We start from the raw sequence: 25,411 nt of genomic DNA, 5'->3' as shown, positions 1-25,411 counted from the left end.
GAAAACCGTTCAATGAGGGGGTCGACACAGCGTGTGGGTGGTGGGCCACTGGGAGAGCAGCCGGCTGGACGAGACGGGCCAGGGGTCTGACCCAGCAGGGCACCGCTTAGGTCCTTCGCTCCTCCACTTGGACAGACTCAGACGGCGCCCCGAGTCTTCTGGGCTTCCCATGAACGTGGTTGGGCTCCGTCCTCCTTTCTCCACCAGGGGGAGCTCCGGCTGCTCTCTGGGTCTGGCTCTGCTCCTCTGAAAGGCCAGGTGAGGCCCTGGGAGCAGGGCTGCAGCTGGGGGGGGCAACTGGGGCACACGCTGGTGGGGAGGCAAAATGGGTGCGGAATCCATGTTTGCCCTGGGTGACACAGACCCTTGTTGCGGCCCTGCCTGGGAGGGATGTGGGGAGACCCTCCGGGGAGCAGGGGCACGACTAGCAAAGCTCTGGTGTCTGCCTGGGGGGGGGGGGGCGAGAGAAGTGGGGCGGCACACCCTTGTGATGAAAGGAGGGAAAATGGCTTGTTTCTAGAGGTTTATCTCAGCAAAAAGCATTGTAGAGTTTTACACACAAACACCCACACACACAAACACACATGCTTGCAGCCCTCCCATAAAGAAAGTTCCTTAAAGGGAATCTTGTGCCCCCAAAGATGGCAGAAGGGGGGGCTGCTGAGGAAGGGCTTCCCCCCTCAAGGGCAGCCCCACCGAGAGGGGAGTGCAGGAGTCCAGCCCTGATGGACTGAGGGTGGGAGCCCCGGCAGCTCCAACCGGCTCAGGAAGGCCCCAAATGGGGGTTTCTTCCCTTTCTGTGCTTCCCCCCACCAAGATGGGACGGATGCCAGGAGGGGTCCTGCGCCCCTTTCATGTCATATGCTCATGACATCCCCACTTGGCCTCCCTGCCCTCTCCTTCCAGTTGGAGGCAGAGAAGAGGCTCCTGGCCGTTGGGCCCCCTCACCCCTCCAGAAAGGGGGTGCCAGAAATGCTTCTCCTGGGATGGGGGGAGCCTGGGGGGATCCTGAATCCACACTTGGTCCCTATTTTCTCTGGGGGGGGGGGAGACAGACAGAAGGACAAGGACCAGCTTCCACCGGGACCTTCTTGGGACCCACCTGCCTTCTGCGGATGGGGGGGACCTGCCATTCCCTTCCTCCCCCCCAGCAGGAGGACCATCGAGGCCAGGCCCTCCGTCTCTCCTGGGAGAGAATTGTGGGGGGGGGCAGAGAGGAGACTTGGTCTGTCTTTACCTTATTTTATATCACTCCTGGGCTATATAATATGTTTTTTTTACTTTAAAAGTGTTTTTGGTGACTGTACTCTGCAGAGAGACCTTCTGTTATGGGGCAAGGATAAAATCTTAATTTTTTGAAACAATAAAAATATTTTTAAAAGAGCCTTTTCAAAAAGCGTGGAAGCGGCCTGTCCCTGGGAGGGCCCCCTTTCTCCCCCTCCTGCTCCTGGGGGGGAAGGTGGGGCAGGAGGAGCCCCCTGACCCATCACGCACCCTCGCTCTGGTTGTAGCGACGCCTCACAGTCTCCAGGTCTGCTCTGAACACGTCCTCAGCGCCACGGAATATCTGGGTCTCTCTGTCCCAGTACTGGGGGTCCTCCTTCCCCGCCTGCTCCACCCAGGAGACTCGAGGCCGCTCCCTCCTGCTGCTGCTGTCGTAGTAGACGAAGACTTGACCGTCCACGTACCCCGGCGAGACGAAGTGGGGCAGCCCCTGACTGGGGTCCGACATGGCGGTGTAGAAATACTTCAGGGAGTGCGAGGAGGAGCCTGGGAGGGAAACAGGGGGGCAGAGTTACTCTGGGGGGCTTCGGCTGAGGGGCCCTGATCTGATGGGGCACAGCAGGCCCCAACTTGAGGGTCTGGGGAGGAAGGAGGAGGAGGAAGACACCCCAGGGAGACCTCGGGGGGCAGAGGGAGAAGGGGAAAGGCGGGGGGGAGGACAGAAGAGGAACCGGAGGCCGAGGGGGGAAGAGGGAGTGTCCAAGAGGCAAAGAAGCAGCTTCTGGAGGGCCTGAAGGGTTGGGGGGCAGAGGGGGTGGGGGGTGAGAGTGGGAGGGGAGGGGAGGCTGGGCCAGAGGGAGAGCAGGACCCCAAACCCCATCTGTCCCCCCAACGGTTCCCTCCCCCCTCCCAGCGAGGCCTCCCTGCACCCTCTCCGGGATTGGGGAGACTCTGCCCCAGAGAAGCCGCCATCGCCCCACAGAAAGGAGGGGGGTCCCACCCCCAGAAGCTCAAGAACACCAGGAAACCCCACCTGGTCACCCCAGCTTTCCAGAGAAAAAAACCAAAATGGATTAATAGCTGCAGATTTGAGGGGAGATTTTATAAAATGGGGGAGGGAAAGGGAAGGAGGCACCCGGGTGAGGCCAGAGGCCGTGGGACCCTGGGGGGGGGGGCAAACCCAGACTGCTTGCCAGGGAGATGAGGCAGTCAAAGCGGGGAGCCAAGGGGGCTGGAATGGAGCCCTGCAGCCCCGGGGTATCTTCCTGCTCGGCCCCCCCACTGGGAGTTTCCCCCTCCAGGCCCGGAGCTGAGGCCCCTGAGCAGGGATTGGCTTTGACCCCAGGACTGAATGGGGCTCCCCCTCATTCCGCAGGAAATCTCACTGCTGATTGTCCCAAGATTCCTTCCTTTCACAACACAATCTGGACACAGAAACCGTCATTCCCAGGTGCTTGCAACGCACCAGGTTGACTCCAGATCAGGGCTTCTCAACCAGGGTTCTGCAAGAGGTTACTAGGGGTTCACGATTTATTTAAAAAATTATTTCAGGCCACTTCACGTTAAAGAGGTAAGTTTCATTCTTTATTTTTAGTTTAAGAATGCTGTTGATGCATATATACAGGCATACCCATGAAATGACTATAAGCCTGAACGTGCAGGGGTTCCCTGAGGCCTGAAAAATATTTTGAGGGTTCCTCCAGGGTCAAAAAGTTGAGAAAGGCTGCTCCAGATCTAAAACCTTTGGTTCACTTTCCAGAGCATGTTCAGGAAGCTGCCCTCCTTCCATGCTAATCCTGCACTTTTCTTCAGCAGCCCTTTGCAAATCACCCTCGACGCGCAGAAGCATAGCCTCTGCGTGTTGAAGAGAGCCACGGAGGTCATCTAGTCTACACCCGCTCAGTGCAGGAACCCAAATGAAAGCCTCTCTCTTCCCCCCACAATGGCTCCGGCCTCTGCTTGAGCCTCTCCAGGCAAGGGGAGCCCCAACTCTGGCCAAGGGGTTCCCTGGTCAAACGGCTCTTGCTGAAACCCTCAAGCAGAATCCGCATCCCTTCCACTGACTGCTGAGTCACTCTGAGTTTCGATTTCCCTGTTTTGCCTAGCATGGGTTTCGATTTCCCCTTCCTCGGCCTCAGAGTCAGACTCAACCCTTATAGCCCCCAACTCTGGACAAGGGGTTCCCTTGGTCAAACTGCTCTTACTGAAACATTCAAGCAGAATCTGCATCCCTTTCACTGAAATCCATCACTTTATGAATTATTTGTTTGGATTTTTCTCATCCAATTCAAAGGAAACTTTGTTATGGCTAAAAATCAGCACAGAATTATACCATGAAAAAAAGGAAATAATACGATAAAGAAGGGCAACATACGAACACCATCATCATCACAGAATCAGGTCTACCACAAGAATTACAAAAACCAGTACGGCAGGAGTATCAGGTCCATAAAAATAGATAATAGGCAAACCAAACCTTAGCAGAAATAGAAAAATCTAAAGCTAATATTAAATTATCCCAGTTACAGCAGCGCTCCCATCAGGCAACAGGGGAGATGTGAAAAACTCCTGGGAAGTCTCCCAGCAAGGGTGGGATGAAGGCGCTTTGCACGTGGCTGTAACGCTGATAAGGGAGCCGCTTCCCCCTCCCCCCCAGGGGCACAGTCCTTCTGGGGGGCCTTTTCTGAACTTCCCCTGGGGCAGCCCCGAAGGAAGAGCACCCGCTTGGCCAGGGGGAGAGCTCTGCTGTGCCCCAAACAGACCAACGGGGTATGGGGAGAGGCAGGATTTGGGGGGCACTGATGCCCTGACCCACTGGCATTCTAGAGGCGTGGCCTAGATCGAGTTGGTGCTCCGCACCCATAAGGCACTGCTTGATAAGCCATGTTGCCTGATCATAGCCCTTACCAAGTACCTCTTGATAATCCAGGGGGCAAGGCCTCTCCCCACAGCAAAAGAGGCTTCAGCTGAAAGGTGCAAAATGAGGAACCAGAATCTGGCCTGGACCTCCATCACCCCCGATTCAAGGCACAGGGACCCGTGAGCAGCACAACGAGGCATGATCATCGCCGGGAGGCATTAGGACTCGACGTGCTCCAAGGAGGCAAAGTGGGACAATGGCCCCAGCTGCGCCCCATAAGTAGGCTGACCATCTTTCCTTGAGACAAAAACGGGACACTGGGATGGCAAAACAGGATGGGGTTAAATTGACGTAATATTCCGTATTCATGAAAAAGTAAGACGATAAAAAAAGTTTTAAAGGGTTTTTAAGATCCATTTGCTGGTCCTTAAACAGATTACTGTCTATATAAAAAGATGTTTGTTTTCATTAAAATGAAAAACCTTTATTACATTAACATATTGAGCTAACAATTATTCTTCAGTAACAGAATGCATACAAAAATTTACGTAGACGTAGAGGGGGACTGTGTTTTATCGCTTTCACTATCACCACCACGTCTCATAAATGAATTAATGTTTTTAACTGAAGCCAGAGTCTTTTCAGCATCCTTACGTTTCTGGCTACGTAGATGTTGGTTGATGTCACGTCTACCTCCGTGAGCAATGGGAAAATGGCTATTACAATGTTGGCATACCACTTTTGTTCCATCACTGCACAGTTTGTCCAGTTTAATAAATTTGAATTCTTTCTGGAGATCGTCATGAAAACTGCAGGTTTGCCTCTTTGCCTTTGGCATTGCAAGGGTAGACTTCAAGCTACCAAAAAAAAAAAAAAAGAGTCCAGTCCACCCTAGGTACAAGGCAAGGCGTGCGTCCAGTTCACACCAGGTACAAGGCAGGCGCTAGGACCGGCACAGAAACCAGCAGGTTCAGGCACAAAGCTCCAGCCCAGGAGCCCTTGGAGGCAGGGGCAGTGATCGGAGGAGGCGCAGGAAGGCAGGCTTCTCTGGGAGTCCAGCAGTGCAAGGCTGGGAAGGTCCTCCCGGTTCTGGATTCGACTGGAGTCAAGAGACGAGGTCTGGAAGTTGAGCCTGAAGAATGGTTGTCCCCGACAACCCGCTCCTCACTTTTCCCGTCCTTTTATTTTTTCTTTGCGCTCTTTGGAGATAGCAGCCAATGGGCCTGCTTTCTTTTTGTGCTCTTCCCAACTGTCGAGCTTTGTTGCAACAAACGCCACCACGTGCCAGCCACACCCATGTCCCTCCTGGATGGTGAAAGCTGCTCGGGAGGTGACATGTGGATGGGCCCAGGCGATGGTTAATACGTCCTTGAGGGAGGGGGTGTTCCCAGCAGACGTTAAGGAGGCGCTGGTACAGCCCCTCCTCAAGAAACCATCGCTGGACCCTACCGTATTGGACAACTTTCGCCCAGTCTCCCACCTCCCCTTTTTGGGGAAGGTGGTTGAGAAAGTGGTGGCCTTACAGCTCCAGAGGGTTCTGGAGGAAACGGATTATCTAGACCCCTTTCAGTAGGATTCAGGCCCGGATATGGGACGGAAACAGCATGGGTCACACTTATGGATGATCTCTGGCGGGAGCGGGATGGGGGCAGTGCATCCATCCTCGCTCTGCTTGATCTCTCAGCGGCTTTCGATACCATCGGCCATGGTATCCTTTTGGGGCGGCTCAGGGGGTTGTGGGTGGGCGGTGCGGTCTTGGCTGGTTCACCTCCTTCCTCCAGGGCTGATCCCAGTCGGTGTTGATAGGGGAGGAGAAATCAGCCCTGCGGCCCCTTCTCTGTGGGGTGCCGCAGGGATCAGTACTCTCCCCTCTCCTTTTTAACATCTACATGAAACCGCTGGGCAAGATCATCCCTCACCATGGGATGAGGTATCAACAGTATGCCGATGATACGCAATTATACATCTCCATCCCGGGTGAGGTAAGTGATGCTGTGACTGCCCTCTCCAGGTGCCTGGAGGCTGTGGGGGCCTGGATGGGGAACAACAGGCTTCAACTGAACCCTGGTAAGACGGAGTGGCTGTGGGTTAATGGTTCTTCCGTACCTGGGACTTTGTCATCTTTAGTTCTGGATGGGGTTGCACTGCCCCAGACAGTAACTTGGGGGTGCGTAACTTGGGGGTCCCCTTGGACTCACGGCTCCTGCTCGAAGAGCAGGTGGCAGCCATGGCCAGGAGACCCTTTGCACAGCTACATGCTGTGCACCAGTTACGCCCCTTCCTGGATCGGGAGGCCCTTCGAACAGTCACTCATGCCCTCGTTATCTCCCATATTGACTACTGCAGTGCGCTCTACATGGGGCTACCCTTGAAGAGTATCCAGAAGCTTCAGCTGGTCCAAAATGCAGCCACACGGGCTATTTGTGGCACCCCTAGAAGGGCGCATATAACACCTTCACCACGCGAGCTGCACTGGGTACCAGTTTGCTTCCGGGTCCAATTCAAGGTGTTGGTTATCACCTTTAAAGCCCTACATGGCATGGGGCCAGGCTACCTCAGGGACCGCCTCTTCCCCGTTACATCTACCTGCCCCAACCGATCTTGCAGAGAGGGCATGCTGAGGACCCCGTCGGTAAGAGAACTCCATCTGGCGGGGTCCAAGAGGCGGGCCTTCTCTGCAGCAGCGCCCGCCCTTTGGAACATCTTGCTCCCGGAGGTGAGGCTAGCCCCATCGCTCCTGGCCTTTTGGAGAAACTTGAAGACCTGGCTCTGCCAGCTGGCTTGGGGCGGGGAGGAGGGGAGTCATGCCTGGGGTTGGCTAGTGCCTTTAAGCACCCCTTCCACATGAAGACTGAATGAGATATAGCCATCTGGACTTTATTTTTATCTATGTTGTTGTTTATTCATTCAGTCGCTTCCGACTCTTCGTGACTTCATGGACCAGCCCACGCCAGAGCTTCCTGTCGGTCGTCAACACCCCCAGCTCCCCCAGGGACGAGTCCGTCACCTCTAGAATATCATCCATCCACCTTGCCCTTGGTCGGCCCCTCTTCCTTTTGCCCTCCACTCTCCCTAGCATCAGCATCTTCTCCAGGGTGTCCTGTCTTCTCATGATGTGGCCAAAGTACTTCAGTTTTGCCTTTAATATCATTCCCTCAAGTGAGCAGTCTGGCTTGATTTCCTGGAGGATGGACTGGTTTGATCTTCTGGCAGTCCAAGGCACTCTCAGAATTTTCCTCCAACACCACAGTTCAAAACCATCGATCTTCCTTCCCTCAGCCTTCCTTATGGTCCAGCTCTCACAGCCATATGTTACTACAGGGAACACCATTGCTTTAACAATGTGGACCTTTGTTGTCAGTGTGATGTCTCTGCTCTTAACTATTTAATCGAGATTTGTCATTGCTCTTCTCCCAAGGATTAAGCGTCTTCTGATTTCCTGACTGCAGTCAGCATCGGCAGTAATCTTCGCACCTAGAAATACAAAGTCTTTCACTGCTTCTACATTTTCTCCCTCTATTTGCCAGTTATCGATCAAGCTGGTTGCCATAATCTTGGTTTTTTTGAGGTTTAGTTGCAAGCCAGCTTTTGCACTTTCTTCTTTCACCTTCATCATAAGGCTCCTCAGGTCCTCTTCGCTTTCAGCCATCAAAGTGGTATCATCTGCATATCTGAGATTGTTAATGTTTCTTCCAGCGATTTTAACTCCAGCCTTGGATTCCTCAAGCCCAGCATGTTGCATGATGTGTTCTGCGTACAAGTTGAATAGGTAGGGTGAGAGTATGCAGCCCTGCCGTGCTCCTTTCCCAATCTTAAACCAGTCCGTTGTTCCTTGGTCTGTTCTTACTGTTGCTACTTGGTCGTTATACAGATTCTTCAGGAGGCAGACAAGATGACTTGGTATCCCCATACCGCTAAGAACTTGCCACAATTTGTTATGGTCCACACAGTCAAAGGCTTTAGAATAGTCAATAAAACAGAAATAGAAGTTTTTCTGAAACTCCCTGGCTTTTTCCATTATCCAGCGGATATTGGCAATTTGGTCCCTAGTTCCTCTGCCTTTTCGAAACCCAGCTTGTACATCTGGCAATTCTTGCTCCATGAATTGCTGAAGTCTACCTTGCAGGACCTTGAGCATTACCTTACTGGCATGTGAAATGAGTGCCACTGTTCGATAGTTTGAACATTCTTTAGTGTTTCCCTTTTTTGGTATGGGGATGTAAGTTGATTTTTTCCAATCTGATGGCCATTCCTGTGTTTTCCAAATTTGCTGGCATATAGCATGCATTACCTTGACAGCATCATCTTGCAAGATTTTGAACAGTTCAGCTGGGATGCTGTTGTCTCCTGCTGCCTTGTTATTAGCAATGCTTCTTAAGGCCCATTCAACCTCACTCTTCAGGATGTCTGCCTCTAGCTCACTGACCACACCGTCAAAGCTATCCCCGATATTGTTATCCTTCCTATACAGATCTTCCGTATATTCTTTCCACCTTTTCTTGATCTCTTCTGCTTCTGTTAGGTCCTTGCCATCTTTGTTTTTGATCATACCCATTTTTGCCTGGAATTTACCTCCAATGTTTCTAATTTTCTGGAAGAGGTCTCTTGTCCTTCCTATTCTATTGTCTTCTTCCACTTCCACGCATTGCTTGTTTAAAAATAATTCCTTATCTCTTCTGGCTAACCTCTGGAATTTTGCATTTAATTGGGCATATCTCCCCCTATCACTGTTGCCTTTTGCTTTCCTTCTTTCTTGGGCTACTTCTAGTGTCTCAGCAGACAGCCATTTTGCCTTCTTGGTTTTCTCTTTCTTTGGGATGTATTTTGTGGCCGCCTCCTGAACAATGTTGTGAACTTCTGTCCATAGTTCTTCCGGGACCCTATCTACTAAGTCCAGTCCCTTAAATCGATTCTTCACCTCCACTGCATATTCTTTAGGAATATTAGTGAGCTCATATCTAGCTGATCTGTGGGTCTTCCCTAATCTCTTTAGTCTGATCCTAAATTGTGCAAGAAGAAGTTCGTGATCGGAACTACAGTCAGCTCCAGGTCTTGTTTTTACCGACTGTACAGATGTTCGCCACCTTTGGCTGCAAAGGATGTAATCAATCTGATTTCGGTGTTGTCCATCTGGTGAAGTCCATGTATAAAGCCGTCTCTTAGGTTGTTGGAAGAGAGTGTTTGTTATGCACATTGAGTTGTCTTGGCAAAATTCTATCAGCCTATGTCCTGCTTCGTTTTGTTCTCCCAGGCCATACCTACCTGTAATTCGAGGTGTCATTTGACTGCCCACCTTAGCATTTCAGTCTCCCGTGATGAAAATAACATCTCTTTTAGGCGTGTTGTCCAGTAGGTGCTGCAGATCCTCATAGAACTGCTCTACTTCAGCTTCTTCAGCATCTGTGGTTGGGCCGTATATTTGGATCACTGTGATGTTAGATGGCTTGCCCTGAATTCGAATTGAGATCATTCTATCGTTTTTTGGGTTGTATCCAAGCACTGCTTTAGCCACTTGACTATTAATTATGAAGGCTACTCCATTTCTTCTGTGGTCCTCTTGTCCACAGTAGTAGATCTGGTGGTCATTTGATGTGAAGTGGCCCATTCCAGTCCATTTCAGTTCACTGACGCCCAAAATGTCTATCTTTAATCTTGACGTCTCACCAATAACCACATCCACTTTGCCCTGGCTCATAGATCTTACATTCCAGGTTCCAATGGTGTGTTGATCCTTAGAACATCGGATTCGCCGTTCACCACCAGCACCATCGGCCGCTAGCCGTCCTTTCGGCTTTGAGCTAGCTGCGTCATCACGTCTGGGGCTAGTTGAGCTCATCCTCTGTTCCTCCCCAGTAGCATTTTGACCATCTTCCGACCTGGGGGTCTTATCTTCCGATGGTATACCGACATATCTCTGGTTGTACTGATCCATTTAGTTTTCACGGCATGAATACTGGGGTGGGTTGCCATGACCTTCCCCAGGGATCGCATTTAGTCTGACCTCTCTGTCATGACCTTCCCGTCTTGGGTGGCCCTTCACGGTTTAGCTCATGGCATCATTGAGGTGCTCAAGCTCCAGCACCACAAGGTAACGATAATGTATTTTATATATTTATTGTTTTATTGAGGATTTTGTTGTAAACTGCCCAGAGTCTCTCCAGTGGGAGGAGATGGGCGGTGACAAATTTGATTGATAGATAAGATAGATAGATAGATAGATAGATAGATAGATAGATAGATAGATAAAACAAACAAACAAACAAACTGTTCTGCCACTGCTGCAGAGCTCAGCACTTTTCCCACTGTTGCTGCAAAGCTCAGACTGCATTCCAACAGTAGGCTCCAACCTTTTTTTAAAAAATGGGACAAAACTGACATTTATATTAAAACGACAGGACAGTCCGGAAATGTTAAAAAAAAACAGGCCTGTCCTGTTCAAAACGGTATGTATGGTCAGCCTACCCATAAGGGAGCCGGGCCAAAGGCTGGGAAGAATTTCAGACCCACTGGAAGGCAACCTTCCCCGGACCCCCATTCAGATGGTGGCTGAACCTTTTTGGGCAGTCCAGACAATGTAGCTGGGTCTGCCCTTCAACTACCTGAGGCATGAAATACCCCCCAAGCTATTCAAAGCATGAAAATCATACAAGGCAAACTTTATTCATGTGCCAGGAACAGTTTTTAGGCCTTCTGGCAAACGCCATGATTCTGTTGTCTGACTAATTCATCTCCAGCTGAGAGTCTACAATATTGAGCCTGGGTTCGCGATGTCCTCTGAAGGCCAGTGGGGATCCCAGAGGGGATCGCAAAGAAAGGCAGAAATGCCCCTCGGCCAGCTTTGGAGGATGGTGACCTGGGCTATCCAACGCTCCACGTGATCAATGACTATCAGTGTAAAGGCCTAGAGCAGGGTTTCTCAAACTCAGCCACTTGGACTTCAGTGTGGACTTCAACTCCCAGAATTCCCCCTCACCCCCAGGAACCCACGGGATCTACCCACCCTGGCCCCACCCAACTGAGGCTACTTGGGAGATTTATTTGTTTGCTTGTTTGAATTTCGAATTCAGTCACCACCCCTCTCACTCAAAGAGCAACTCTGGCCAGTTTACAATAAAACAAACATAAATACTAATTTAAAATACAGTCACCACCCCTCTCACTCAAAGAGCAACTCTGGCCAGTTTACAATAAAACAAACATAAATACTAATTTAAAATACAATAAAACAATGTTCTCAAAGAAGTAATATATTCCAGGGCATAGATGGTGACTAAAAAGTTCTTAATCTACGGGAATAATGCTTCTAAATATCTTCTAATTTTATTAATCTGAAATGCAGATTAATAGCAGAGTTCCTGCTGCCACCACCAATCTTTGCGGGGGGAGGCTCACCAGGCATCCTCCCCGTAAACTCGGTCTGCGTGCGGAGGGTCCCGTAACCTGTAGAGCCCTTCTGGTGAATCAAAGATAAGCACAGAAAATGATTTCAATTTCTATCCTGCAAACTCCTGACCCTGGAGCACCAAAGAGTTTTCAGCCCTTCCTTGGCAGACAGACCAAATTCACAAGACGTGAACACTGTCAACTTTAAGTGACAACTACCAAAAAAGACCACGTAAAATCACTTTTTGTTTTAAATGTCAAAATACAAGCATGGAAAAGATAAGACTCCAGGGCTGCCCAATGACCAGGAAAACAACAGCTTGTAAGCTGTTAAAAGAATCAAAGGAAAATAAGGTGCTGCTGGGAAATTGGTGAAACTGGAAAATCCGCAAGGCCACCCGTTGGTGCTCATCTACTGCCATTGGAAAAACAATCCCTTGTGGAGGCTCTTCAGGTCAGAAATTCTTCCAGTGCACCAGATTTTCAAGATCACTGACAGCATTGATTTGTGCATAACCTGGGTCTGCACAGGAAAAGGCAGGACCTTCCCAGCACAGAGAAATAAATACCAAAGTCCTAAATCGCATTCCCTCCTGGGCTGTTTCCCACCCCTTCACCCTCGCGAAGCAAAGCCCTTGGGGTCCTCCTTCCTGCTCCTCCCCACAGTTCCAGGGGCTCATCAGAGCTGTGGGGGAGATGGAGCCCCGGATCCACTGCCTGCTCTGCGGAGTTCTCAGAATCCAAAAGGATCAGAGTTTTTCTCTAACAGAAGGAGGGAAGGGGGGCGGGGATCTGCACATGGCCCAGAACACGCTCCTTTCCCTTGTGGGGTTGAGCATTGAGAACGTCTGAAATCAGCCTGAGAGGAGAACCAGGTGAAGCTCTATCAGGCTGCGGTTTTCCAACACAAATTCCCCAAGAAATTTCCAACTTTCTGTTCTTCCATCTCAACCTGTTTTTTGTATCCTTCTTGCAGGAGGGGACAACTAATCATCATCACCATCATCATCATCATAAGTCATAAAAGCTACTATGAAATCCAATGCAAGTCACGATTTAAAAACATCAACGAGAAGGCACTAAAAATAATTAGGCCAACATCAGAAACAGTATTTCTGATGTTGGGGAAAGCTGTTTTAGTCCAGACAGCCACACTGCTTTAGCTGTGTTTTTCAAACTTCATATATCGGATAGGTTGTAAGTCACCCAGAGTCTTTGTGGAGCTGGGCAGCCTTAACAAATCCATTAAACAAATAAAGAAAGAAAGCAGGGGTGGGGGAGGGTCACAGCCATCACTGGGGACCTCCAAACTTTTTCCAACTACTCCAAAAAGAATATCTGCAGCTCAGGGTTGGACTGTGGCGTCCGTCCTCGGTGCTCTCTGAGCTTGGCTGTTTGCTTGCAGACGTTTCACAGCCCAAGTAGGTAACACCATCAGTGCTGGTGAATGTGGGGTTTGCTCCCTGTTTCTACACCGGAGCTTGCCCTGCCCGTGTTGGTGGTGGGGGGTTCTCTTTGGGACTTCCTTGACCGGGGTGTTGTTTTCTGCTTGATTTGTCTGTTTGACTGTTTGTCCCCTTGGTGCTTCCTTGCTGGTTTTCCGCTTGACTGTTTCTCTGGGGTTAACCCCTGCTTCTCTGGGCGTCGGCTGCTGGAGAGATGCCTTCTGGTCTTTCTGCTTCCTTCTTAGCTTTCTTTTTCTCTCTTTTGAATGCTGTGTAAATGTGATTTATCTCTGTGTGTCTATGGATGGCTGAGGTGTCTGGAAACTGAGCATCCTAGACCAAGCTGAGTCCACAAACGCCCGGGAACTCCTGGACGCTCGGCACCAGGCCCAAGGAGAGCAAGCTGCCGTACTCAGTGGCGAGGTGGCAAGAGCAGGCAGGACTGCAAGCGAAACTTCCTTTTCCAGAAACGGGGCACAAGATGCAATCCTGCAAAGGCTCGAGATACAGAGCTACGGATTCTGGTTCTTTTCCCCAGTGGGACTGGGGTCTCGAACGGGTTCAGTGAGGGACTAAGGGGGCAAAACCCTCAAAAGCTCTCAGCAACCCACTCCTGCTTTGCTCCTCTCACTGACTGACTGTTTCTCACTCCGCCTGCTCGTGTCGCCTCGCAGCTGCCTACTACGGTTCTTTATGAAGACGATTCAAGGAGCGCTTCTCTGCAGCCTCTCACCCTGCTGCATTCACACGGCAACCTTAACCCGATCACTCAACTGCACCAGCCTCCGCGTTTGCCAATACACGGAACCGACCCGAGAGACGGGCCGGGTCCTCACAGCACCAGAAGCCAGAAAGAGCAGCAAAGCCACCGCCGGAGGGAGGTCATACGACCCAAGCTGAGCGGTCGTGCGAAGGCAGCCAGAGCTTTGTGGACCTGACCTGGTCACGGGAGACGCTGCCTTCAGACAACCCCCACTTCGAGGGACGGAAAGAAGCGCGCTTGGGGGCGCCCAGGTAGACTTGGCTGACATCTGGAGGGGGGACCCTTGTCCGGTTCCCAGAGTGGCCCTCCGTGGCGGGGGGAGAGCGGCAGCAGGGCCCCACCCACGCTTTGGGGCCTGTTCTGGAAGGAGCCAGAGGGGGAGGGGGAGCGGACTAGAAAGAGGACCGAATCGGGATGCTATTTCTGGGGACAATCTTTTGGGGCGAGAAGGAGAGAGATAGAGATTCCCTGGACGGATTCCCACCGGCAGAAAAAGGGGCCGGAACCCGCGACGCCCCCGAAGGGACTCACCGAAGCTGCTCTCCAGCAGGGTGACCGCCAGCAGCCCCAGAAGCAACGGGGGCGCAGGGCGCAGAGCCATCCTGTCCACAGACCTCCACCTGCGCCCTTCCCTCCTCCAGTTCCGGGGAAGTAACGAGGGGCTCCGGGTGGACCGCACCGCAACAATCCAGGGCGAGCCGCGATTGGCCAAACTTAACCAGTAGGAAAAGAGGATTCTGATGCCGTCTGTGGTTGCTAGGCAGACGGCCAGGCGCAACCTGCCGGAGAGGCGGGAAAAGGAAAGCGAAAGTTCTCTCCGTTCGGGAAAACCCCCTCCGGGAATTCCGAGTCTTGGGGGAGGGGCGGAATTGCGGGGCTCGGAAAAGCGGGGGGGAGGGGCAGGCCAGGGGCCGGGGGGGGGCGTCCCTCTCCGACTCCGCGCAGCCCCCCCCAGCCGGGGAGGAGCGGAAGGGCCGAAACCCCGAGCGAAGTTTCGCCCTGGCCAGAAACGCTCAGCGGCCCTTGCGGCGCCTTGAAGGCGGAGACGGGCCTTTCCCGGAGGGGGAAAAGGTAGGGGGGGGGAAGTGCGCTAATTCCCTATTTCATGTTAATCTCCGGCGAAGATACGAAGCTTCGCGAAGCTTCAAAGCGCTTCGGTTTTCCCGCAATAAACTAAGATGGCTGCTCCCTCCTTCGGTGGTTCTTCTGGGGAATCGCTGGACTAAAACAATAAAACCCTCTTCCGGTTTTGATAATTGTAATTATGATTGCCACATTTAGTGGATAATGAATTGTTGCTGCTGCTTTTACACTTCCTGTGATGAGCAAAGTATGAGTAAGATGCGAGGGTCTTTTCAGGGCTTGAACCATCTCCTGCTCTCTTCTGCTGTCAGCCTCCCACCGAGCATGTACAGAGTGCAAATTAGGCCGGGCCTGTGGGGTAGAGGAGTGCTGGGTGAGTCTCTGGCAACTGGCCTTCTGCAGTGTGAGCCACACCTTCAGATCCTCTTTTCTCTCTGGGTTCACAGCAGGCTAAACCTGCATCTGGTGCAAACGGGGATTCACACACAAAACGCTTTGGGTCACAGAAGGGAAAATTCACCAAGGCTGCAGCTAACCCGGTGTGAGAATGTTGTGCAAAGGCACCAACCAGGCGTATCACTGGCCTGGTTGAATCTGCCATGTGAACGGCCTCTGTGGGCCTGGACAATCCCTGGCAGAGGAAACGCCGGGCTGCTTCCCGGGCCAGGTGGTGGGAAAGGAGCCGAACGTGAGGCAGGCCGAAGCTGCTCAGGGCCGCCTTTGCCTGAGGAAATCAGGGGGGAGAAAAGTGGCTGCCCTGCCAAGCGTTGGGGGCCTCTTTCTCCAGGCACGGCCCCATGCGCGAAGCTGCCTCATGTGGGGAGGCCCTTGCTCCATCTTTTCATAAGAGTTCGGTTTTCTTTCACAGGGTTTGGCTGTGAGGCGTTGAGTGTGATTGTGGTGGATGTTTAGGAGGTGTGTGTGAATGGATGTCTTGGTCTGGGAAGAGGGAAGGAGGGCTGGAAAGGATCTGGGTGGAGAGTGGTGTGAGAAAGGGGGAATAGCGATGTTGTTTTTGCAAGGCCTACAATAGAACAGAACTTGCTTTTTCAGTAACTGGCCAACTGAAGCTTGCTTTCTAGTAGCTAGGCTTGCTTGTCAGTATATTGAGGATGTGGGATATGTGGTTAGGGGAAACAGGAGACTGTATCTCCATAAGGGCAGGTATAAAGGGAATAAGCTGCCTAACCAATGCTGAAAATATGCTCGACACCAGTTCTAGAGAACTTTGTGGTCAGACACGACCCTGACCTACTTACTCCAAGGGGGCTAGCTGCCTTATAAGGAAAAGAATAAATAGGGGACTGGGGGAGGTAAAAAGTGAGGAATGGGAGATATAAACAAAGGCAGGACTTCCTGCAAAATCTAAGGCGTCTCCGATAGGCTGTGAACTCCCAAGTACCTAGCCAATGGGGAACAGGAGGAGGGATTCCACCGGCAGGGGGTAGGAAATAAAACTGCATGCTTTGTGTGAAGGGGTGGGCCTATTTTGGCTGGGCATCCGTCCTTGCAAGAACGTTAATAAAACCTTTTTGCTGCTTCTCAAGACTGTCAAATTAATTCCGTGGGGGACTTTTCCCACAGCAGGGAGGCAGGAAGCTTGAAACCATGATGGGTAGGGGGACATATGGTGGGATCTCGGGATGGGGTTGAGAGCGATCCTGATGTCCATCCCTCTAGATCGACTGGATCCTCGGGCACCCGGACTGTTGACTGTTGCTGCTTCCTGCAGGTTGGTCTGCAAGAAATCTGCCCTTGCCCACAACGAGGCTGGACACGAGGCGGCTGACCGGGCTTGTGTTCCTGAGATCTGGATGGGCCCAGAGAACGGTGTTGCCTTCTTGGAAATGGGCCCAGCAGGGTGTCAGGTTGTCGTCCAGGAGTCCTGGGGGGCTTCCCAACGCTCTGCTGTGGAGATCACCAGATGTGAGGCCCCCTGGTTGAAGCTGGGCTGCGGGGAGCAGTTGGGGTTGCTGCTGTGTACCGTCCTCCCCGCTGTCCAGCATCATCCTTGCCTGAGCTGCTGGATTCCATTCTTGGACTGGCAACAGAGACCCCGAGGCTGCTGGGTCGGGGGGTTTCCCATTTGCTGCCTGGCTGAGATGAAGTCCAGGATGCCTCAGGATTGTGCGGCTACCGTGGGCTTGTCCCAAGTCATTGTAGGCCCAATGGGTTCCAGGGGTTGCGCTTTAGCTGTGGTTTTTGACTCGGGGCAGCTACAACCTGACCTTGTTCAGGAGGACATTGTCACCAGTCCATTGCCTTGGTTGGATCACTCTCCAGTTGCTTTCAGCTTGCTGATGGCACAGCTGGCCAGGGAGGTGGACAACAGCACCCCCCTGTGGAAAGAGTGTGACCGGAAAGGAGGAAGTGGCCTGTCTAGCAGCTCTCAGCCAGTCAAGAGTTGCTGAATTGCAGCCATTTCTGAGGGGAGGTTGTCTTTCCCAACCGGACATAATTCTTGTGTTTATAGCAACGTGGACCCGGAAACTCCACTGTGGAAGGTGCAAAATCCTGTTTCAAGCAACTCTCTTGTTTGGTAAACACACAAATACCCCAATTTTTGTGGAGTCCTTGGTGCTCTCTGAGCCTGGTTGTTTTCTTGCAGACGTTTCATTGCCCGACTAGGCAACATCTTCAGTGCAAAGAGGGAGTGGGCCTTGCTCTCAGTTTATATACCGTGGCTTGCCCTGCTTGTGCTGGTGGGGTGTTGTTCTCTCCTTGGGAGTTCTTTGATTGGGCTGTTGTTGGCTGCTGGGTTGATTGCCTGAGTTAATAGTTCCTTGATTAGGGTGTATTGTGCTGTTTGATGGTTCATCTGGTGTTAATCCTAGTGTTGACTTTTGCATATCTGGGTGTTGATTGCTGGCAAGGGAGTGCACTGATCTTTTGGCTTTTCTGCTGTCTCTTTTGAATGGTATGTAAATGTTGTTTACCTCTATGTGCCTGTTGATGGCTGCTTTGTCTGAGTGCCACACTTGCAGGAATTCTCTGGCATTTTTGGATTTGGCTTGGTTTAGGATGCTCACAGTTTCCCAGTTGAAACTATGGTTGAGTCTGTCCATGTGTTGTGAGATTAAGGAGTTCTCATTGTGTCTTCTGACTGCTAGTTGGTGTTCGTGGATGTGCTCTGCTAGTCTTCTGCCTGTCTCTCCTACATAGTGGCTGTTATAGTCTTCGCAGTGTATGTTGTAAATAACTCCTGTTTTTTTCTTCTTGGGCTATTGGGTTTTTTGGGTTACTTAATGTTTTGAAGAGTTTTAGTTGGCTTATGTGCTACAGTGATGCCATGCGGTTGTAATAGTCTGTTGGTGGTTTCTGAGATGTTTCTGATGTATGGCAGTGTTATCCTTTTCATAGCTTCTGTTGGCTGGGTTGTAGTGGGTTTGGGTGGTGAGGCACTTTTTGATAGAGTGGGTATCCATTTGGTTGGAAGATGCTGTACAGATGGCCCTTTTCTTTTTTCTGGTGTTCTGGGTTGCTGCAGTGTGTAAGTGCTCGTCTGAATAATGTCCTTACACAGCTTCTCTTGTGGGAGGTTGGATTGTTACTTTGGTCATGGAGCACTTGGTTGGTGTGGGTAGTTTTCCTGTAGACTTGTGTTTCTAGCTTGCCATCATTTCCTCTACTGATGAGGATGTCCAGGAATGGTAGTGTGTTGTTGTTTTCTTCCTCCCTTGTGAATTTTATTCCATTAAAGATGTTGTTGATGGTTTCGTGAGTTTCTTCCAGTTGTATGTACCAGATCCATACTTTGGGTTGTATATGTGGGAGTGGCTATCCTTTCCAGACGCTGCATCACAATCTCTGCTATAAGTCCTGAAATCGGTGATCCCAGGGGTGTTCCTTTGATCTGTTGGTATGTTTCTCCATCAAATTGAAAGTAGGTTGTAAGGCAGAGGCTGATGTGGTCCATTATCCTGGGTATTTCTATTTTGGTGCTTGGCTAGGTCTGGTGTGTTGTGCAGAACTGCAGCCATGGATTCTTTCGCTAATGCCGGGTCTGTGGATGTGAAGAGAGCTGTAATGTCGAATGCCACCACGATCTCATCTTCTTCTATTTTTAGGTTTTTGAGGTGTCTGAGTTTCTTTGCAAGCTCTTTAGCTATGTTATATGTGGGAGTCCCTGGAAATGATACAATGGGCCAAAGTGGTATGCCCGGCCTGTGTATCTTGGGGCGTCCGTAGAAACGTGGGAGGACGGGTCCACTGCTTCTCATCTGCCTCTGTCCTTCTTGTGTAATTTGGCCTTTCTTGGTGAGGTTCTTGAGAATTCTTTTTACCTGGTTGTCCAGTTTCTGCATGGGGTTGGTGTTCACCGGGGTGTAAGTTTCTTTGTCCTCAACTAATTCTTTGGCCTTTTGTAGATATTGTGCTCTGTCCATGATGATGGTGGTGCAACCTTTGTCTGCTATAAATATAAATATAAAATCCAAGTGGGAAAATTTCCATTTGGTAGGGAGAACTCTACACCATAAATATATAAGTTTTTAAGATCCTCTGAATTAATATATATATTTGTATCCAAGACTTTCTAGCTTTTTTACACGTCCCCAAACATGATAACGATGTCACTTCACGTTGTTCACATTTCCAACATAAATTTGAAGTACCTTTAAACACTCTAGACAATTTCCTGGTGACAGATACCAAGGGTTCAAAGCACACTTCTGAATTAGCAGCTGAAAGAGGCATTTTCCCTTCCCGTCAGCAGAGAGAAGCTCCCTTCCAGGATGGTTTTTCTTGCAAGGCATTTATTCTACATACTACATACATCCAGCACTGCTGGAGGAAGACAAAGACCGAATCTGACCGAACACAAGCTAGAGCGGCTATTAAGGCCTACCTTGTGGCGGTAAGAGTGGCAAAACGGCAGTATTTCTCCGCTCTTACTGCATCCGCAGGTTGCCATCCGACAGCCCTGTTTAAGATCACACGTACCTTTTCGGGGAAGGTGGGCCCAGTGACCCACCTACAGGGCCATGCGGAAGAGTTTTCTGAGCATCTGCAGGATAAAATCACTCAGATCCGTTCCAAGTTGGACTCCACGCGTGAAGCAGGGTCTGAGGAGATGCCAAGGGAATGTTTTACCTTGTTATCTGGGAGCAGTTTGATTCTGTTGGACTCAAGGAAGTGGACAGGATCCTCCAGATTGTGAATGCCACCACATTCCACACTTGCAACAGATAGCTTACTTGCAATAGACAATTGCCTGATGAAAGGGCTTTAGTTCTTTGTTGCTTCCTTGACCCTAATTTCCACCTCATCCTAGCCATGGATGCCCCCGAGAGGCCTTTGGTTGCTGCATTGTCTGGGCACAGCCTGGAGGTTTGCCTGAGCCTCCTTGTCTGCGTTCACATCCTTTCTCTGAGCACAGACACCCAGGAGCTGGACCTCCCACCCGATCCCCAAGTTTCAGTTCAGACTTTGGGGCTTCCTCTGTTGCCTAGAAACCCAGGCACCCCGAGTTTGGCTGGAGCTGATGAAAACTTGGTCCCTGAATTTGGGAGAGACTGACTTTGCAAAGGTGGCTTTTTGCCTACCTGAAAAAACGAATCACACAGCAAATCAGGCAAAAGCAAAAGCCTTTATTAAGGCGGCGGCGGGGTGTGTGTGTCAAGTCCTTTTATAGGGTACAGAGACTTTTTTCCAATTTCTATCACTGCCCATCTCCCCCAAAAGGGGACATACATTTGGTATACGTGATGCGTTACAAAGCAAGTAATCAAACAATAAAAGGCATTGATTACATGTCAGAATTGAACAACAGGAAACACTGATTCTAGATAGCATGCCAGAAATGGCAAATTTACGAGTTATGTCAATCCCTTTCCCAGCGGGGTTTGCATCTATTAAAACTTGCAAGTGTATTCAAGGACTTTCAGAGTACGCTCCCTCTTGTTTAGTTGCTGAAAAGGCAAGTTCTCACATACCAGAAGAAAAAATGTTTTCCTAAAGTTAGAAAAGAGGCCTAGACTGCCATGTTAGAAATGCCAGTATCACCCTTTCTTAAAAGCTAGTAACGAAGCCTAAATTTTCCAGGTAATACCCTCAAACCTTTCCTAATCTCAGAAAACCAGTCAGGGTCAGACGAGGTTAGTATCTGGCTGATGTGCACGGCCTGCTGTCCAGGCTGGCCCTCAAAAACCATCCTGAAAGAAGGTGTGATTTGCCTCTTCTGAACTGTTGCCAGAAAGCCCAAGAAACCTTCCTGGTTGCGTCCATGAAGCAGACAGACCTTCACTGCCACTGGCAGGAAGTGGGTTGGTAAGGCTGTGGGGGAGTTGAATCCCTCTGGCACATTTCGAGGGAGGGGAAGGAAGACGGGGGGGGGGGGAGGAAAGGAGCCCCGTCCAGCCATTTGGACGCATCTGTCCTACTTCAGGTTCCAGGCTCCCACACATACACGGTTCCTTGGAAGATTACCCGTTTTATTCTCCGGAAACAGAGCTAGCAACGGACTCAGGAACGCCAAACAAAGCAAGGGCTTGCCCGCGTGGTCTCAAGTCGGTCCGAGATTCAGGAGCCGGGCCCAGGCTGGCAGGCAGCCCCAGGCCCTAAGGGTCGGGAGTGACCTTCCTAGGCAGGGATCCCACCTGGGCGAGACGTCGTCCCAGCAAGGAGAACAGAGGAGCCCAGCCCCTTCTATAGGCCGCAGCCAACTGCCGCTCTCCAGGACGTTTCCTCTGCTGCTTGGAAAGCGCCTAACAGAATCTCTGTTCTGCCCTCCTTTCTCCTCCTGGGCCTCGACAGCCTCCTTCCCGCCCGTACTCTGTCCCCAAGCATCAAAGGTGAAAGATGCAGGTCTGAAAAAGTGTCAGGGACAAATAGCTATTTTTTTCCCCTTGGGGAAAAGATGGAGAGGAAGACCTGGAGAACAGAACTTTGTCAGAGAAAGCCCATAGGATGGGAGGCGGGGGGGGGGGGAGAAGCAGTCAGCAGTCCAGTGATGGCTGTTGAGAGGGGACCCCGCTGCCGCCTTCGAGGAGAGAAAAGCAGCCCCTCGGCCCAGGAAGCCTTTCCTATCGCCCTGCCCTTGCTCCCTGATGCGGCAAATTGAGAGTCCTTACATTGAGGTTATTTTCTCTTTTATCCGCTTGTCTTCTGGGGGCATTATAATCTGTCTCTCGGTTCCTCAGAGGGCTACTGGCTTACGAACAGTGAAAACATCACTGCCCATACAGTGAAAACACTACCACTGTATGGGCAGATAATATGGGTCTAAGTGAACGTTGTGCCTATTTCCACAAGAATCGTTTATTTGCACAGATGTAAATATATTTATTGATTTCACCAGCCTGACATGCCACTCCAACCATCAACAGACTCTGAGCAGCTGACAACCCTTCCATGCATAAACGAAATCAAAACAGCAAAAGTAGCCAAACAACAAACAGGATCACAGGAAGAAATAAAACACAGTACGTGGATATGTAGCATTCCTGTGCTAGTGACACCCATGGATTGTGGGGCTGGGGAGGGAGGTGAAAATGGTGGGGAGCTTCTCCTCGGTGCTAGTTACAGATGATGGATACCGAGTCCCCTTCCCTCCCCTCCCCTCTTTCTCCTGCCTCCTTTCCAAGAAAGTTTGGGAAGTAAAAAGAGACCCCAGATGAGGCAATGGCAAACCGCTTCCATCCCGTTGCCAAGAAAACCACAGAGTCCAGAAAAAGGAGTTAAGAAACAGCTAATGGTAGCACCCGGGGACGTTGGCAAATCTGGAAAAAAGCCAGGCAAAATTGGGCCTGGTTGCAATTTGGATGGGAGACCATCAGGAAATCCTAGGGCTGGGAGCCAGATTGATGAGTCACCAGGAGTCGAGCTGACTCTGGAAAACTTTTGCCTTTACTTGACCCATTTTAGTGCCACGAACAGAGGGGTGACTTTTATTGTTTGCCAGACCACAAAATGTTTGGGGCCAGCCCTCTCTGTAGCCCAGTTGGCTCTACTGCAGAGCCGGAGAAGTGCCTCTCTGTGGAAATGGGAGGCAGCTTCTCTCCGGTGCTTCTAAGGAACACACCCAGGATCTCCTCCAGATCGTTGCTTCCTTCCTCAGATCCAGGGGTCTGCGCAGAACAGCCAGGCCCGGACGGTGCTGGTGATTGCTCATTGGATGTAGACGTGGAGAACGCAGACAAGATTATGGTGCTGGAAGGTGGGCAGGAGGCAGAGGAGGGAACTCCTGCCGAGCTGATGGGCCGGAGGGGCCCCTGCCACAGGCAAAGAGGCCCTGGCCTCCCGGAGCCGCAATGGAGGAGATGCTCAGCCACGGGATCCGCTTCTATTGCAGATGCCAAATGAGGCCACCCTTAGTTGGTACATTGATTCTTTGTTAAACTTTTGGATAATCAAATATATAATCCAATTAATTGAGCAACCTATTAATTTTTTAAAAATTAACTATTTTTTAATGGAAGAAACCTCAAAAAACCTCTGAAAAAGCAGCTGAAAGAGGCATTTTCCCTTCCCGTCAATGGAGAGAAGGTCCCTTCCAAGATGGCTTTTTTTGCAAGATGTTTATTCTTTATATAAATACAAAGCCTTCTTTCGTTCTCCAGATGAATCAACTAACTTTTCTTTCTTTTCTCTAACCAAGGAAGCCAGTTTAGCCATCTCTGAAAATTCCATCATCTTCACCAACTGTTCCTCCGTTGTGGGTAGTGCCAAATCTTTCCACCATTGTGCATATAATAATCTCGCTGCAATTATCACATATAAATACGAAGAACCATGACTTTTTTCCAGCTGTTTGTCCATCAATCCCAAAAGAAAAGACTCAATTTCAATTGTATATAAGTTTTTAAGGTCCTCTGAATTAATATATGTATTTGTAACCAAAACTTTCTAGCTTTTTTACATGTCCCCCAAACAGGACAACAATGTCCCTGTTGTTCACATTTCCAACATAAATTTGAAGTACCTTTATACATTCTAGACAATTTCCCTGATGACATATACCAAGCGTTCAAAGCGCACTTCTAAATTAGCAGCTGAAAGAGGCATTTTACCTTCCAATCAGTGGAGAGATGGTCCCTTCCAAGATGGTTTTTCTTGAAAGGCCTTTATTCTACATATAAAAACAAGGCCTTCTTTCCTTCTCCAGATGAATCAACTACATTTCCTTTTCAGGGGAGGCCCTAGAATTCCTCCTTCAGATGAAAAAACCCTGATCTTCCCAGACAAAAATCTGCATCAGGGCAATCATGAAACACCCAAAATACTTCCTAGTTACAGCCGGCTGGGAGGGCCTGAAGAGGTCCTCCAAAGACAACAGCGTAATTCAGAAGAAGGTTGGTCACTCTTTCCTCTCTCCTTAGGTTGGGAGTCGGCAGCCTCAACGATGTGCTACAAAGAGGGTGGAAAAAACAGGAGGGTCTGAGAGGAAGCCACGATGAGGAAGCCCAGAGTCCAGGCTGGAGGATCAGTGCTGATGATCAAGTGAAGGAGCAGAATCAGCTGCCTCAAGAGAGGGAGAGGGAGATGGAATCTGCTGGGTGGGATTTTCTGAGTTACAAGAGGGGATGGGCAGGGCTGTGAATGGCTGCCGGAGGCGGGCGGGGTGGAGAACCTCCTTCACAAATTATGAACAGTATAGATGCCCCCCCTCAAATACACAAAATCCAATTTTAGTCCAATTATTTTGCCCTAAGAGCCGAGTGCAACAGGTTTCACGGCCTCCAGAGAGCCCAGGTCTTCCTTCAGCATCCGGAGGGTGGATTCCCAGACGGACACAGGGAAAGGAGAGACGTCTCCTCTCCATCCATGAGTGGAGGACATTCAGGAAGTCCTCTGCTGCTCCCCTCCCCTCCCCCTTGCACTGGGGACCCTCTGATCTCTGCAGGTCCCTGAGCCTTGTGCATGCAAGACAATCAGATCAAGGGAGGGGCTCCAGTCTGGGCCCTGCAGCATGGCCAGCACCGCCTCCTGCTGTGGGAGGGGCCCTTCCGGGAGATGAGGGGGAGGACAGGGTCCCTTCCTCCCCAGTGACAGGGAGCGTCCAGGGCCCCTTCCGTCCAGGGCCCCTTCCGTTCCCAGCTGCTGTCACCCGCCATTTCCTTTAAAGTCAGGGAGGGAAAGTGGAAGCAGCCCAGCCTCCCCCAGCAGAAGGAACCCTGGGAGGAGGGGGACAGGCAGGCCATGCCCCAGAGCCCCTCCCACAAACTCCTCCTTCAATGCTGCAGATGAGCCGGAGAGAGGAGAGGGGTTCCCCAAAGGATCTTCACCATCGATGGGTCCCTTGACCTGAAAGCCCCCCCCTCCTCCCAATCCAGCCCCCACCGGGGCCACTCACCTGTGAGGGGGCTGCTAAATGGCCTCCTTGCTCCCTGCATTGGAGAGAAAGACAAAGAGTGAGTCCCTCCCCTGTCCTGGTCCTCTGAGGAGGAGGCCTCTCTCCCCCCTCAATTCAGCCTCCGCAGCTTCAGGGACCCTCGGAGGAGACCAGGCTGTGCTGCCAGAACAGGCTCTAACCACTGGGGCTCAGGGCGCTTCTGGCGGTTTCCCGATTTCCCACCCCAGAGCTGGGGGCTCTTTGCTCCAAGGGGGGCCAGGCTCTGCCACGCAGGCTCTGGGCTGCCTCCCCTGCCTGCCTGAGTGAGGCTGGAAATCCAACAGGGAGAGAGTTTCCCTTTCTCCTCTGCAGGAACAAAGCAG

At 50.9% G+C, this 25,411-nt stretch overlaps 1 protein-coding gene across 5 annotated transcripts in view; it reads right to left on the bottom strand.

The window, feature by feature from the left end:
- LOC134488876 (H-2 class I histocompatibility antigen, Q9 alpha chain-like) overlaps nt 1-25,411 on the bottom strand; it is a 55,798-nt gene that overhangs the window by 10,923 nt on the left and 19,464 nt on the right. For 2 of the 5 annotated variants that reach the window (XM_063291212.1, XM_063291215.1), the window contains one exon: nt 25,050-25,083. The exons of 1 other annotated variant lie outside the window; for it this stretch is intronic. In XM_063291212.1, coding sequence (XP_063147282.1) covers nt 25,064-25,083 — 20 coding nt within the window. In that variant the 3' untranslated portion in view covers nt 25,050-25,063. Of the gene's footprint in view, nt 1-1,494; nt 1,771-14,206; nt 14,292-25,049; nt 25,084-25,411 lie in introns of those variants that run through there. 2 more of the 5 variants (XM_063291214.1, XM_063291213.1) reach the window with 2 other exon arrangements.

This window comes from Candoia aspera, chromosome 2, assembly GCF_035149785.1.
Source record: "Candoia aspera isolate rCanAsp1 chromosome 2, rCanAsp1.hap2, whole genome shotgun sequence".
In the NCBI taxonomy this organism is placed as follows: Eukaryota; Metazoa; Chordata; class Lepidosauria; order Squamata; family Boidae; genus Candoia; species Candoia aspera.
The sequence above is the reverse complement of the archived record's forward strand: the minus strand, read 5'-3'. Positions and strand labels throughout refer to the sequence as shown.